The sequence below is a fragment of the Vidua chalybeata genome, chromosome Z (genome assembly GCF_026979565.1).
Source record: "Vidua chalybeata isolate OUT-0048 chromosome Z, bVidCha1 merged haplotype, whole genome shotgun sequence".
Lineage (NCBI taxonomy): Eukaryota > Metazoa > Chordata > Aves > Passeriformes > Viduidae > Vidua > Vidua chalybeata.
Genome location: NC_071570.1, coordinates 62788776 through 62802619, shown reverse-complemented (window position 1 = coordinate 62802619; position 13844 = coordinate 62788776). Strand labels below are relative to the sequence as shown.

The 13844-nt window shown below is 36.3% G+C and overlaps 1 protein-coding gene across 5 annotated transcripts in view; it reads left to right on the top strand.

The window, feature by feature from the left end:
- The window catches only part of KIAA0825 (KIAA0825 ortholog), a 245160-nt gene that overhangs the window by 68172 nt on the left and 163144 nt on the right, over positions 1–13844 (top strand). For all 5 annotated transcript variants that reach the window (XM_053932881.1, XM_053932885.1, XM_053932884.1 and 2 more), the window contains 2 exons: positions 11291–11385; positions 13083–13310. In XM_053932881.1, the coding sequence (XP_053788856.1) occupies positions 11291–11385; positions 13083–13310 (323 nt within the window). The remainder of the gene's footprint in view (positions 1–11290; positions 11386–13082; positions 13311–13844) is intronic.

The window sequence follows — 13844 nt, the reverse complement described above, 5'->3', positions numbered from 1 at the left end:
TACTTTGTGCAAAAGAATAATTTTATACTATTTTCAACATTAATTACCTAATTTATGTAATCATATTTTTCAAATAAATGTGTTACCATACCCACTGAAAAAGTTTTTTAAATGAGCAGATTTATGTTTGAGCACAATGACCTGTAGAAAAGAACTGATCGCTGTGTATAAAGATGTGATGTACTAACTGTAGTTATTGATGGAGAGCCACAACGAAAAACTATCAAACACTGTAACAAGATATCTCGTACTGGATTCTCTACAAAATCCTATGTCTCACATAAGACACAACAATATCTGGAGTCTGAATTCTTTAAAACTGACTTTTTCTGAACTTGTCCTTGAAAGCTGCCTTTTTCAAGAGAGAAAAGCACATAAATTAATATCAGTTTAGTTCATTTTAGTGTAGATGAAACTGCTAAAGGATATAGTCCATGTTTAACCTGTATGTCTCACACTTACTCATATGCACTATGTTTACTAGCATGCTTATCTCACTGGCTTCAGTGGTGTGTTACAGAAGGAGGCTCTACATCAGTAAAATGATCAAGCCTCAGGTTTGCATTTGCTATAGGTTCCAAGCTCACTCTTTCTTTCATCTAATTATATTCAGTAGAAAATTCAGATGAATAACACCTTCCTGGAGTATGCTTACAAATGTTCTTCTACTCTGCTGCTTCTGTCACTGGAGACTCCAAGTCCTGAGAGAGAAGTGGTTTCAAGAGCACTGATTCTATTGCAGGAAAAGATCAGACCAGAAATGAGGCCAGGCTGCTCAGGGATAGAGGATGAGTGAAATCAAGTGTTCACTATCTCTATAGTCAAGCTGCAGGCTGAGGAGGAAGGTGTTTTGGGAATGATGTAGTCTCAGAATACCACATTGATGAAAATAAAAATATTAAATAAGAATATTTCCAAGGCACACATTTTGTTGATGTATTCTTCACCTGTAATACTGTAACTCCAAAATAAAGAAATACAGGTTAACCTATATATTTTTACAATATACATCAAAGCTCTAATAAAATGTACATTTGAGTTCCATTTTTGCTAGTGACTTCAATGTATTTCTGCCTCCTTTAGTCACTCAGTTTTACTAATTCTCAAGAAGTATGAAGCTATTATACATTATGATTTATGTTTTATGGCCTTGATTCTAAAAGAGGTGTTAGAATAAACTTACAGAGTTTTCCTCATGTGTTGGGCAGGGTACACATTCAGTAAGGGCAATGGTAAATATACTTTTTGTTACTGTATTATGTGAGAAAGTGTAAAAAAACATTTAAAGTTTTGAATAGGAAATTTATTTTACATTTATGTGACTATATTCTAAAGCCTGTGGCCTCCAGTAATTCAGAGACTGTCCAGGAAATAAAAGTTATCCTGCAGACATTTTTCCAAGCTTAATTACATCCAGAACTATTTCTCCGATGAGTGTTAAGCCGCCTTCTTTGAGAAATATTCTTTTAGAGTAATCATGTCTATAGCAAGTTGTCTCTTAATTGGTACCTATACTTAATCAAATCTGAATGGGAAATATTATTAGATCTTGTAGGAGGCAGTCTTGGTAAAATCAAAGAAACCATAGAATTCATTTTACCCTGAAAAACAAGTGAGGGTAAATATTTTTCAGGTGCTTTTAGAGAAGTCTTCAGACATATTTTTATTTTTCGAGTTGCTGTTTTGATCATTGGTTCTGTTCACAAAACTGTTCTCAGTGATATGTTTACAGATAGTTTGTGAAAAGAAGACATGTCCAGAGAAATTTTTAACAAGAGGTCTGACTAGAAGAAAGATTTATTGGTGTTATTTTATTTTTGTATTGTTGGAAATCTCAGTTGTGGTGAAGTGAAAGATGATTTGATGTGGGAGAATGAAAGCTATGCTCCCAGTAGTTCCAAGTTGTGTTAAGTACCAAAAGGGATTTAAGATTCTCCCTGTTAATGTCCTATATTGGGTTGATAATTTTATTTTTTTCACCTATGATGGCTGAGTTTTTTGATAAGAAGGATTGGTTAGAATCCTTGTTTTTTTTTCATCAGAACACATTATAATATGTGACTAGGCAATATAATGGCCATCTTCTGTACTTATTTAGAAGCTTTATTACTAGAAATCTTGTTTAATTTGGCAGAGTCAATAGTGTAGATATGTCAGAGGCAGCTTTAAATTAACTTGGGTACAAAGGTCAGGTTTACAGTACAGCATAGACTGCATAACCAGCCTAAGAAGCAGAGCAAATTAGCCCAGGCTGAAGTGTGTGCTGATGGTGTTAGACAGTTACTCATACTCTCAGCAAGTTCAAGCTAGGTTAGGTATATCCAGCCTACCCCTCAGTCTCTGCAGTGAGGGATATCTGAAGTGCCAGTGCTCTGCAAGTAGTACTGCTGACAAACTAGGGAAAGATGGTCAATTCATAAAAGGTAGATGAATGTCCAATCATCTAAAGATTCCCTAGGCATTGTGTAGACAGAAGCCTTGTACTTGTTTCCTTTATGTTTTGGTTGCTTTTAGTATTCGGGGGAGACTTTTAATCTATGTAGCTCACACAGAGGTGCAATAAAAATAATGCTTTTTTCATGTGCTTGTGCCAAGTGGTGTGTTTATGTGTATAGCTGTTTCAATATCAATTGATTTTTTTGTTTTATATTCCATAGTACTTCAATTCTGATATTTAGAACATGTATAAAGTTCCATCAGAAAGAAACAAAGTAGTTCTTTGGATGATTCCTCTTCATAAATTTTTTTTTTGTCCCAAAGATGGCATCTGAGTTTTATCTAAACCAGATGGTTTCTTGGCCCTCATTTTTCCCTAAACCCAGCAATGACAAAGAGCAACGGCTGCATAAATTGGATGTAAGAAGAACACTTAGGGTTTATCACAGAAGAATCAAAGATTTCATATCTTCTGACAAATTGTTTGTACTCTTAGGGGGTCTTAAGAGGGGTCAAATGGCTTCTAAGAGTTGCTTAGCTAGATGGTTAAGGGATTGTATTAGAGAGGCGTATGTAGTTAAGGGTAAAGAGGCTCCCAGGGTTTGTAAAGCTCATTACACTAGGACTATAGCTGCTTCTTGGGCAGAGAGGTCGAAGGCTTCCACATTGGAAATTTGCAAGGTGGCCACCTGGGCTTCTCTTCATACTTTTTCATTGCATTATTGCTTGGATGTAGTCTCTTCTGCAGATTCTGCTTTTGGTAGGAGGTTGCTTGTGAACCAAAAAAAGAACAGTGAAGAAAAGAAAGACATGTAGTTCAGAGTTCTAGCTGGCAACAAGACAAGTTTCTTTGCAGCGTGCACAATGGAATCCTATGAAGACCAATTTAGGTCATTGAAAATAGATGTTAGAGGGAAGTACTGCCTACCAGTGTTCTCTGATGGTAACCCCATGGCAGACAATAGCACCAAAGGAAACAGTGAACCAGAGTGAACTCTGTAGGGAGAGGGATGTAGAGAGTTTTTAGGTGATACAGATAGGTCTCTGAGTTCAGTTTGAGAGTTCTTTATCTGGCATCTTCTGGAATATATTCAAAATCCTCATTTTCACAAATTACTTCTCATAGATTGGAGAAAAGAATTCTCTGAATTGCATTTTTCACTTTAACTTCTTTTCACTGTTCTCCATTCAATTCTTCTTGATTTTATTTTTTGACTTTACCAGCAGTAACTTAGTGGTCCTCAATGAGCAATATGTACACACCAAGATTTGAGCTTGATTTAAAACTGTATTTGTGTTATCTAAGCACAGTTTCTTAAACAGACAGTATAAATATGCATTTTATCTCCTACCAATATGTTCTTCAAGTTATCCTTTAAATTAAAATAAGGAGAAAATAATGCAAAGTTCTTGGACAGAAAAGTAATGGTATGGTTTTGTTCCACCCCTGAATGTTAGTGTGACATCTGGACAAGACTGCTACTCTGCCTTTCAGAGAAAACATATCTGTATTTTTCTGTCATTTACAGGACATTAATTCACAATGGTGCATAACTTCACTTCATTCCACTACAGGCACTGGATTTCATAAAATTAGAGGAGTAGCCACCCCCAGATTTTTCTTGACTATTTAACCCTTTCATCTGCAGGTATCTTGTCATGCCTACTGTGATGAGATAGTCTACTTCTCTATCTACATTCAGTTGAAATTAATGAATTATTCTAACATACCTAGTACTTCCAGCATCACAGCTTCTCTTTGAAGGAATCAGGAACATGATTGTCTATAATCAAGTGTTAAATCTGAGACTCAGGTTTAGAACTCTGCCATATTGCTTTCTTTTTCCATCTTTAAGTTAGATTTTTCTTTCCTTTTGGATTTTCAGAAGCCTCTTCTTCAGACTTCCAAAAAATCAAAAATGTCGAATGTGCTTTCATCTGTCTCACTTTTTTTCCTCATTTCAGTGAGAAAGATGAACTTTGGACAGATTAGATAATGAATACCAAGAAAGGCTTTTTCCAGTGGAGTGCTTGAAAACACTGTGGGCAAAGTTGTCAAGTTCTTAGGTTTACAAGCTCTGTCTCATAGGACTGGGAAGATTTGAAAAGGTCTTTCCTTCATACCTTAAAGAGAAATCCTTATCTCTGTATCAGTTTCTGTAAAGTGTAATAAAAGAAGTGTAGAAGAAAAATTTTGAGGTGCATCATCCTAACAGACTTTTATTGCAAAGCTGCAGTATTGCAAAAGTTGTGATTGAAGATTAAATACGTGATTTTTGCTTTGGTCTCAACATAAGATGTTCAAGTATCTTCTTTTACTAATACACAGCTTCAGTGGATTAATCCAAAGTGAAGATGAATTTACACTAGGGGAGGAATATGATTTCAGAGGTACATTTTCTGCATCTGAGTTAGTACAGTTTGCTCAGTATAGTACAACAAGTAAAAAGTCCATTATTGAAGATAGAAAGCAGAAGGGTTTTTTGACTGTTCTGTCAAAAAGTAAGTCAGGGATTTTTAAATTGTTATTTATATTTCTGGAGGAATGGTTCTTTCCACTTTTTCAAATGTTTTATTTCCAGGATGGTTTCAATAAAACTTCTGACTGAGCTGTCTGAATCCAATTTGTAAGCTACTTTGATAGCACTGATACTTAGCTTATACACATATAGTGAGTAGCTTATACAAAAGCTTTCCTTGATACTTTGCTATTCTATGCTGCATGCAAGATGGTGTCACAATGACTGTTCTTATGACCCTAAATGCTATAAAAACAGGAAAGCTGTAGAATTCTATAGAAAAAAAAAATAGAACTTCTTATAAGAAATAAAAATTTAAAATGCAAGAGGTGTCACTGTCATTCTTCGGTCTTTGTAATCATCATTACAAAAGCAGAAAAATAGCAAATTGGGGAAAGAATTAAATAAATAGATAAAGGGGACCTAGGCAAACAGTTGGAGAGAAGAAGAGAAGAATAATGCCAGACAAATTTTAATACACACAAGGAAAGTTGGCTGAAGCATTTTGATTTAAGTGTAGCACTGGATATAATCTTGTTATTTACAATCAAAATTATTAAAGCTGCCTTGTTGGTAAACTAAAGAAAGTACACAAATTATGAACAGTCCATCAAAACTAGATGTTTGTAGAACATCGGTTTCAAGAAAGATAAAGCGAGGATTTGTGGTTAATCCAAACTTCCTTAATAATCAAGAATGCTGAAGATTTAGTATGTGCTCTAGAAAAGGATCAAATATGAAAAAATTACATTTTTCTTCAACCCCCCATCTTCTTTCACAACATTCACTTTTTTCATCTCACTTTCTGCAAATTCTTTTCTCTAAACAACCATGTGAGAAGGATCACATGCATTTCTTTCTATCTGTGCAAAAGCAGTTTGGTATGTGGTATTTAAAGAGAGGAGTCAGAGAATTGTCTAGATATGTATGTTTCCTCCAACTCATGCCTGCCTTTCTGTCTACAATGGCAAACTAATTTGGGCTGAGTAGCAGCTGTACCTTGAATAAAGCTGTGCTTCTCTTTCCCAGGAGAGTTTGTTGATTAGGGCAAGACAGTCAGAAGACAAGTTGTAAGGCCCTAAAATCCGTACTTGATGAGACACTTAAAAGGGCTTGCGGTTTTTCATAGTTAGACACACAGTACAAATGCCAGCAAGATATTCTTAAGAGGTCAAAACAACTTTACTGGCAACTTCAGGATATCAAAGAATTTTGGCAAAACGTTTAGGCCACCATTCAATCAACATAAAACACTTTTCAAAGCATTAACTTAACTCATTTCAACTTTGCAAACTCGAAGCCGGTTCAATTTTAAGTTACTCAAAAATTCCAAGAAGAGGGAATTAAAAGAAGAAAGAGAGAAAGGCAGAAAAGATAGAAAAGAAAAACATGACTACCACTCCTGGTTCCAGCTGTGTTCAGCTCATAGAAATTCCAAGAGAAGGTAGGGTCAAGAGGAGGAGGTCGGCTCTGGGGCTGAACTGGGGCTCCAGGGGCAGGGAGTGGAGCATTGCCTGCAATGTGCCAGGGGTCGGCAGCCACTGTGGGGCTGGGATACAGGCTCTGGAGGGTGAAGTGTATGGAACAATGTTCTGCCTCACCAGAACAAGGCCTGACCTGCCTCTTTCCCTCACACACCCGCAAAACATTTTGAGCAAGCATTCCTTCCAGTCTCTCACACAAGTGAGGATGTTGCAGGACAGGAGGGGTATAATTTGTTATCTGTCTCTGTGGAAATAGTGTTTGAGAGCAAGGTTGTAGTAGCATCTGAAGAGTGGAGGCTCTGTGGAGGCTATGGCTAAGTGTACAGTGTTCAATACAAAGTGGGAAGGCACTCCTTGCTAGCTGGAGGTTACATTGAAGAAGAAGGTGACCTTAGCCAGCCATACCCAGATAACTTTTGGGGAAAGCAAAACTTTGAGAATCCAAAGGAAGTCAATCAAATATGGGAGACTTGAGCATGGGGCTTCTTTGGGAAGACCAGTGAAATTTTTAATGTGTGTAAGCCCACATGCACAAACATAGATACATGTGAGTATAAAGCAGGAGTATCCAGACTGTTAATTGGAAAAGGAGGTGGGATAATGTAGTAGAATATGTTAATTTAATAATTTAATAAGGAACCTGTTAAATTACTGGTGTGGATGTAAGCATCATTTGGCTCTTTGTCTGTGGTCCTGGAGTCACAAATCTACCATAACCTAGATACCTGTTTATCTCAGCTGTGAGTTCTTAACAAGTAAGGCAGCAATGCTGTGAATACACAAGGATTTTAGCTTAAATGGTTAAGGTTTTCTTTGAAGTCTTGATATAAAAAGTTATAAATAACAGATCTTAACAATAATACAAGAATGTGAATATAGAGAAACTTACTTGTGGTTATAGTTAGAATGTAATGTTTTATCTATAAAAAATGAGAATTGAAAGGGAAAAAAAAGGTAAATTTAAGGTAGAAAGCACAGAATAGAAAATAGGGAAAATATCCAGTCAGTTAGACTATAAGTTGGGTTTTTTTAAATTCTGGACCAGTTTCTAAAGAAAACTGTTAGAAACTTTGTCATAAAATACATTAAAACATGCTGAAAAAAAAAAAAAAACCCAGTAAGTTTCTGGTACTGGCTGTAATGATGAGGATCAAAGAGTTGGATGGCCTGGTTAATATCTTTTGGTTTTATGTTCTACCATTTTATCTTTCTTTTTTCCCAGCTTAAATCTGTCAATGTCTTTCGAAAATGCAAAAAGGTATTTGGGGAAAAAAACCCCAAACGTACAAAAAAACAACCCCATAAAAACTTCAAAGTTCTACAATGTTGTGTAGCTGTATGAAAAACAGTGTTTATTTTCAGAATGCAAATTGGTTAAGGGGAAGGTTAAATCTACTTTGGATAAATTAAATCCCATGCTGGAAATTTCATAGAAAGAGAAAAGCTCTTTAAACCTTGGCCATTTACTACTAGTAGCTTCAGATCACTGAAGACCTCTAAGGTTATGCCTGGAAGATAATCTTTGACAATAGATAATCTTTGGCAGCACCTGGTAATTTAAAACCTCTTTTGATTTCACATGAAGTACATTACTTTAGGAATATCTGCACCAGTATTGGTTACCAACTTTATGCTACAAGACAGATTTTTGAAACATGTATCATTTGGTGTTATTCTTGTATCTTTTTGTGACTCACAGAATCACAAAATGGTTGAGGTTGGAAGGGACCTTTGGTATTCATATTGTCCAACAATCCCTGCTCAAGCAAGGCCTCTAGAGCCAATTGCCCACAATTATGTCCAGATAGCTTTTGAGTATCTCCAAGGATGGAGGTTCCATAACCTCTCTGGACAACCTTACAGTGCTTGTTCACCTTCACAGTAAAAAAAAGCATTTCCTGATGTTCAGAGGAAACCTCTGGCTTTGCATCTCTTTGTGCCTGTGACCACTGGTCCTGTCATTATGGAAGACTGATTCTGGCCTCTTTGGACCCTCCTTTCAGGTATTTATATACATTAGTGATATATCCTGCCCTTAGCTTTCTCTTCTGTTGGCTGACAATCCCAGTGTTCTCAGCCTGTCCTCCATTCCCTTTGTCAACTTCCATGGCCCTTTGTTAGACACTCTCCAGTATGTTCATGTCTGTCTTGTACTGAGTAACCCAGAACTATACATACCACTCGAGGTATGGCTCATCACTGTTGAGCAGACAGGAAGAATCATGTCCTTTGACCTGCTTATAATGCTTTGCCTGATCCAGAGCAAATACCATCAGCCTTTTTACTGGCTTATGTTCAACTTCATGTACTTCTGGACCCCCAGGTCCTTTTATGCAAAGCTTCTCACCAGCTGGGAGAACACCAACATGGGTTGATACCTGGGTTTGTTCCTCCCCAAGTGCACGACTTTGCTTCTTGGACTTTATGAGGTTCTAGTGTGCCCACTTCTCCAGCCTCTAGAGGTCCTTTCTGGATTGGCACCATGACCATCTGCTGCCCTGTTTGATGTCAGCTGCAGACTTGCTGAGGGTTGTCGCACTGTGACATGAAATAACTCACTCACTCACTCAAGATCAAGAGTAAAGGGAAGGAACATTTATTTCTGACTTTGCAATATATAGAATTCCAAAAGTGACAGTGGATTGGAGGATGAAATTGCCACCTCTCCAACCACACTGGTTAAACCAACAGTCCATCTCTCTTCTTACAAAGAAGAATGCAAAACTATCATTATTTACATGAAGAGTGCATGAGAACTCTAGTAGAAATATGTGAACATCAGAAGGCATAGGAAACTTTTAAAAGAACTTTAAAACTTTTAAAAGAACTGGGCAACAGAGGGTACACTGTACCCTATCATCCAGATCATTAATGAAGATGTTAAACAGGATTGGACCTAGTATTGACCCCTGGGATAGATTGCTAATTACTGGCCTCAAACTAGACATTGTGCCACAGATCACTGCATTTGGGGCTTGGCTATTCAGCCACTTTTCAACTCACCTTACTGACTATTTGTCCCATCCACACATCTTGTCTACATCTTGTCCTGTAATGAGATCTTACAGGAGACAATGCCATGGGCTTTATTGAAGTTCATGTAGAAAACATCCACTGCTGTTCCCTCATCTACCAAGCCAATAATTACTTCATAGAACTTTATCAAGTTGGTCAAGCATTACTTCCTGTTACTGAAGCCATGCTGAATGCTCCTCATGAAGTCTTTGTAATGCACCTGGAAATGTCTCTATTACCTTCCTTGGGGTTGAAGTGAGGGTGACAAGACTCTGGTTCCCTAAGTCCTCCTCCTTGCCATTTTTGAAAATAGGAGTGACATTTGCTTTCTTCTAGCCTTTGGACTCTTCTCCCAGTTGCCATGATTGATCAAAAATTATTGAGAGTGGCCTTGCAACGACATCTGCCAGCTCCTTCCACACTTGCAGCTGCATCCCATGAGTGCCCAAGGATTTCAATATGTTGAGTTTGCTTAGTTATTCTCAGACCTGATCCTCTTACACCTAGTATACATCCTTGTTCCAGCCTTACCTCCTGGTTTCTGGTACCTGGGATTCCTGAAGGCTGGTCTTGATAGTAAACACTGAGTTGAGGAAGACATTCATTGTCTCAACCTTTTCCATATCTATGTTACCAGGTCCCCCATCTTGTTGGGCAGTGAGCTCATGTTTTCTCTAGTCTTCCATTTATCACTGGTGTAGTTATAGAAGTCCTTCTTGTTGTCTTTGACATCCCTGGCCAAACTATTTGCATTTGAGCTTTAGCTTCCTTAACTTTCTCCATGTTCAGAAGCTATTTATGTGTCCCTCCCACGTTACCCATCCTTACTTTCACACTCTGTATGCTTCATTTTGTGTTTGGGTTCGGCTAGGATCTTCTTGTTCATGCATGCAGGCCTTCTGCCATTTTTTTTTTCAGCTCTCTTGAGATTAGCAGAGATGATACTTGAATATTAATCAAATTTCTTGTGTCCCATTACCTAGGGCCTTATCCCACGGGACTCTTCCAAGCAGATATTTGAAGAGGCAAAGGTCTGCTCTTCTGAAGCCTGGGGCTGTGGTCTTGATTTTCACCCTTCTTTGTGCTCTCAGGATCTAGAACTCCACTATCTCATGGTCACTGCAGCTGCCTTGATTTTCAAATTCCCAACAAGCACCTCCATTTGTGCTTGTATTACTTGGAAGAGGAATCATCAATATATTTCAGGAACCCAGATTTCTTGAAACACTGATAAAAGTGATATTAACCCCAGATAGTAGTTTGTCCTTGACAAAACTGGGGCAATATCCCATTACTCTAAGATTTATGAGTGAGCTTTGTACCAGCCCTTCTTAAGGAACTTCTCTTGTTCTTTATGTTTTTATAAGTGATCATTTTGTTTATAATATCTATACTAATTAGCTGTCTTTTTATTCTTATTGTATTGGTGTTTCCAAATAAGTAAAGGCTGTAAAAATATATTACTGTTCAATTGATATAATTCTTTGAACAAAGAAGAGAAATTAATTTCTATACAGCTGATCTAGTGTTATCCATTCTTCTTAAGAAGAGATAACTTCACAACCAGTATAAAAATGCATTAATGACAAAAGAAACCATATTTTACGCATTATATGTGCATTTGAATAAAATACAAGTACCACCAGATGTTGATTTCATCATGTTATATAAAAGAAATTGTATATCACTTGAATTTAACTTTATTATAACATTAGTATTCCCCTACATCTTCTTGAGGGTTTTTTTTTGCTTCATATTGATATATAAGATGTTATAGGCTGCTGACTTTTCTACAGAATTAATCTAAACTTTGATCTCTTTTGTCATACTGTGCAGGAGTTCTGAAGAGAGGTAGTGGGGAGCTTTTAATAGGAGAAACTAGAGCAAATGAAACCAGCGTGCTTCCTGAGCAGCTACTTCAGGTAGAAGAGGTGAGTATGAAGAGTCTTACACTTTGTATGGAGTTTTCTTTTGTGTGTGTCTGCAGTGTAGGCTTTCACCATGTTCATTATAAACATCTATTGCCGTAGTTTCATTACTTCAGCTTCTGTGATTACTTCTATGTGCAAAGTTTCAGTTTAGATGGAATAAAATCTTATGGCATTCAAAGAAGTTGTTGGTATTAAGTAGTTATTTACAGAAAAAATGTAATTATAAGATACCTCATAACAAAAAGGAAAAAAAACTATTTAAATATGATAGCTTTCTTAGTATTATACATATAATCTCAAAGAACCTTGAAGAAGATTTATGAAGTTCTTAGAATGTGGTCATAATGGTTCTTCCTAGAGGTATAGGTACTCATACAATATCTAGTTTCTCTGATGCCAACAAACTGTGTAATAAGCACTGTGCTTTGTAGAATGTATGTACGAGATTGTTTTTATCTGGCTCCCATTTACCACAAAACACATTTTTATTATTGATTTTGTGGCACATAAATGCTCCAACCGTCTCATACTTAATGATAGTAGAATTTAATTTCTTAATAGCTTGATTTAAATGCTGAAATTTTTAAAAAAATGTACTTTGGATTGGTGTGTGAAACTAATACTAATATGTATCACAAAGAAGAATTTTTTAGATAGATCGGGATATACTTGATCCCCATTAAAAAAAATGAGGGAGTGCAAATGTGTTTCCATGGGGACTGTCCCTGTGCTTACAAGAGCTGGATGTTGCTGGTGGGGAAAGGGAAAGGAAGGAGGATACAACTTTTAAATTTAAGTAAACTGGAAGGGCTTCACTTTGTAGCCCTTCATTCTCTTCCAACTTAGTATTATAGCTGGAGGAATAGTTAGGAATCTGTCTTTTCTATTCTCCTACTGTGGAGATATTTACTGAATATCATCTTACATCATTAAAATATGTCACTTACAGTGGAGCAATTCTCAAATGGCCACTTCTGGAAAGGTTTAAGTCTGATATAAGTCATAAGAACAATGCAAAATCAGGTAAGTTGAAAAATAATGATGTCTTGCTGTGTCTACTTCTGGCAACTATTACACTTCAGCTTACTTCAGAAGTTTCTGTTTAAAGAAGGCAAGGAACTGATGTAAACCACAGGAAAAGCCAGCATTGGCCTGAAACTACACATCTCTATTTTTATCTCTATATTAAACATTTTAATATTTTCTAAATCCAGTTCTAGAGAAGTGAAATACAGTGTGGGTATGTTAAAACCAGTTCCTCTTAAGTGTTTCCCATTGAGATTCATGGTCAGTAACTTCCAGTTGTTAACTTGCAGTGAAAATTATTACAGGGTATACAGTGCTAGATTGCTTGTTATACTATTGAAAATAACTATGAATTCTTTGACTTTTTAAAGTAGGGTCTGTTAAGATTAAGTAAAGATGAAGCATGTTTTTATAAAAGCTGTCTTGTTTAAACAGTAATTCTTCTTTTCTAAAAAAATTGATGACATGTTTAATGTTGCTATGCATTTTGTTGAGTGTAAATACTGCTTTTAGTATGAGTTCAACACTAGTGGACTATATTTTAAATTTTTAAAATAATTTCAAAATGTGATGATGTCCTGTAATTTAATTATGGATAGGCATTTAATTTTCAGACAATTTTAACACTCAATAATGACTTTGAATTGATTTAATTTTAATATGTGTTTCAGCCTATTTTACTGAGTTTTGGCTGGAGAAATGCATTCAAAGACCTATCTTCTTCTGTGGCTCACTGTGTAACAATAGCAATTGAGGATTTTTCATCTAAAATTCTTCAACATGAGCAGAAAGAAGAGTTTTCAGCTGCAGGCTGTGCAATGAGTCTTGTAAACAACCAGCAAATGAAGGAGTCCTGCAGAGCAGTCCAACAGGAGGAACAACCAAAACGAATTGCTAAGGCAGGTATCAAATGATCTGAAGTTTGAAGGGAGACAGAATGCCAAGGCAGTTTGCCATCAACACTTTGAAGTACTTACAGTACTATTAATATTCTATATCTTATATAAATGGAATTAAGAAGAAAGTGAGAGACATTACAATGTGAAGCTGAACAGAGCTTTATACAATAGCCCGTAGTTTGTATTTGAAAGAATTACCTTTTAAACTTCACTGGCATTTTTTTTCAGCTAAAAAGTTCTAAAGCATTCTGATTAGTAACTGCTCTGTTACCAAGTGGTTAGATGGGAAAATGTTGAAAGCTTTGAAATATGGCTGTAGTGGGATTTCCTGTATTCATATCATTAGACATGCCATTCAATTAATTGGCATAACCAGTAATAAAGCCAATTTTGAGTTATTTGATTTAGCTGAAAGGTAATTTATTAATTAAATTCCTTTTGTAAGGAAAGGTATGTTTGAAAGACTTTTTCTAGTAAGATCTGCAACTCTTCTAGCAGATTTAGAATGCTGTTAATGAATGCTTCCTTGAAATA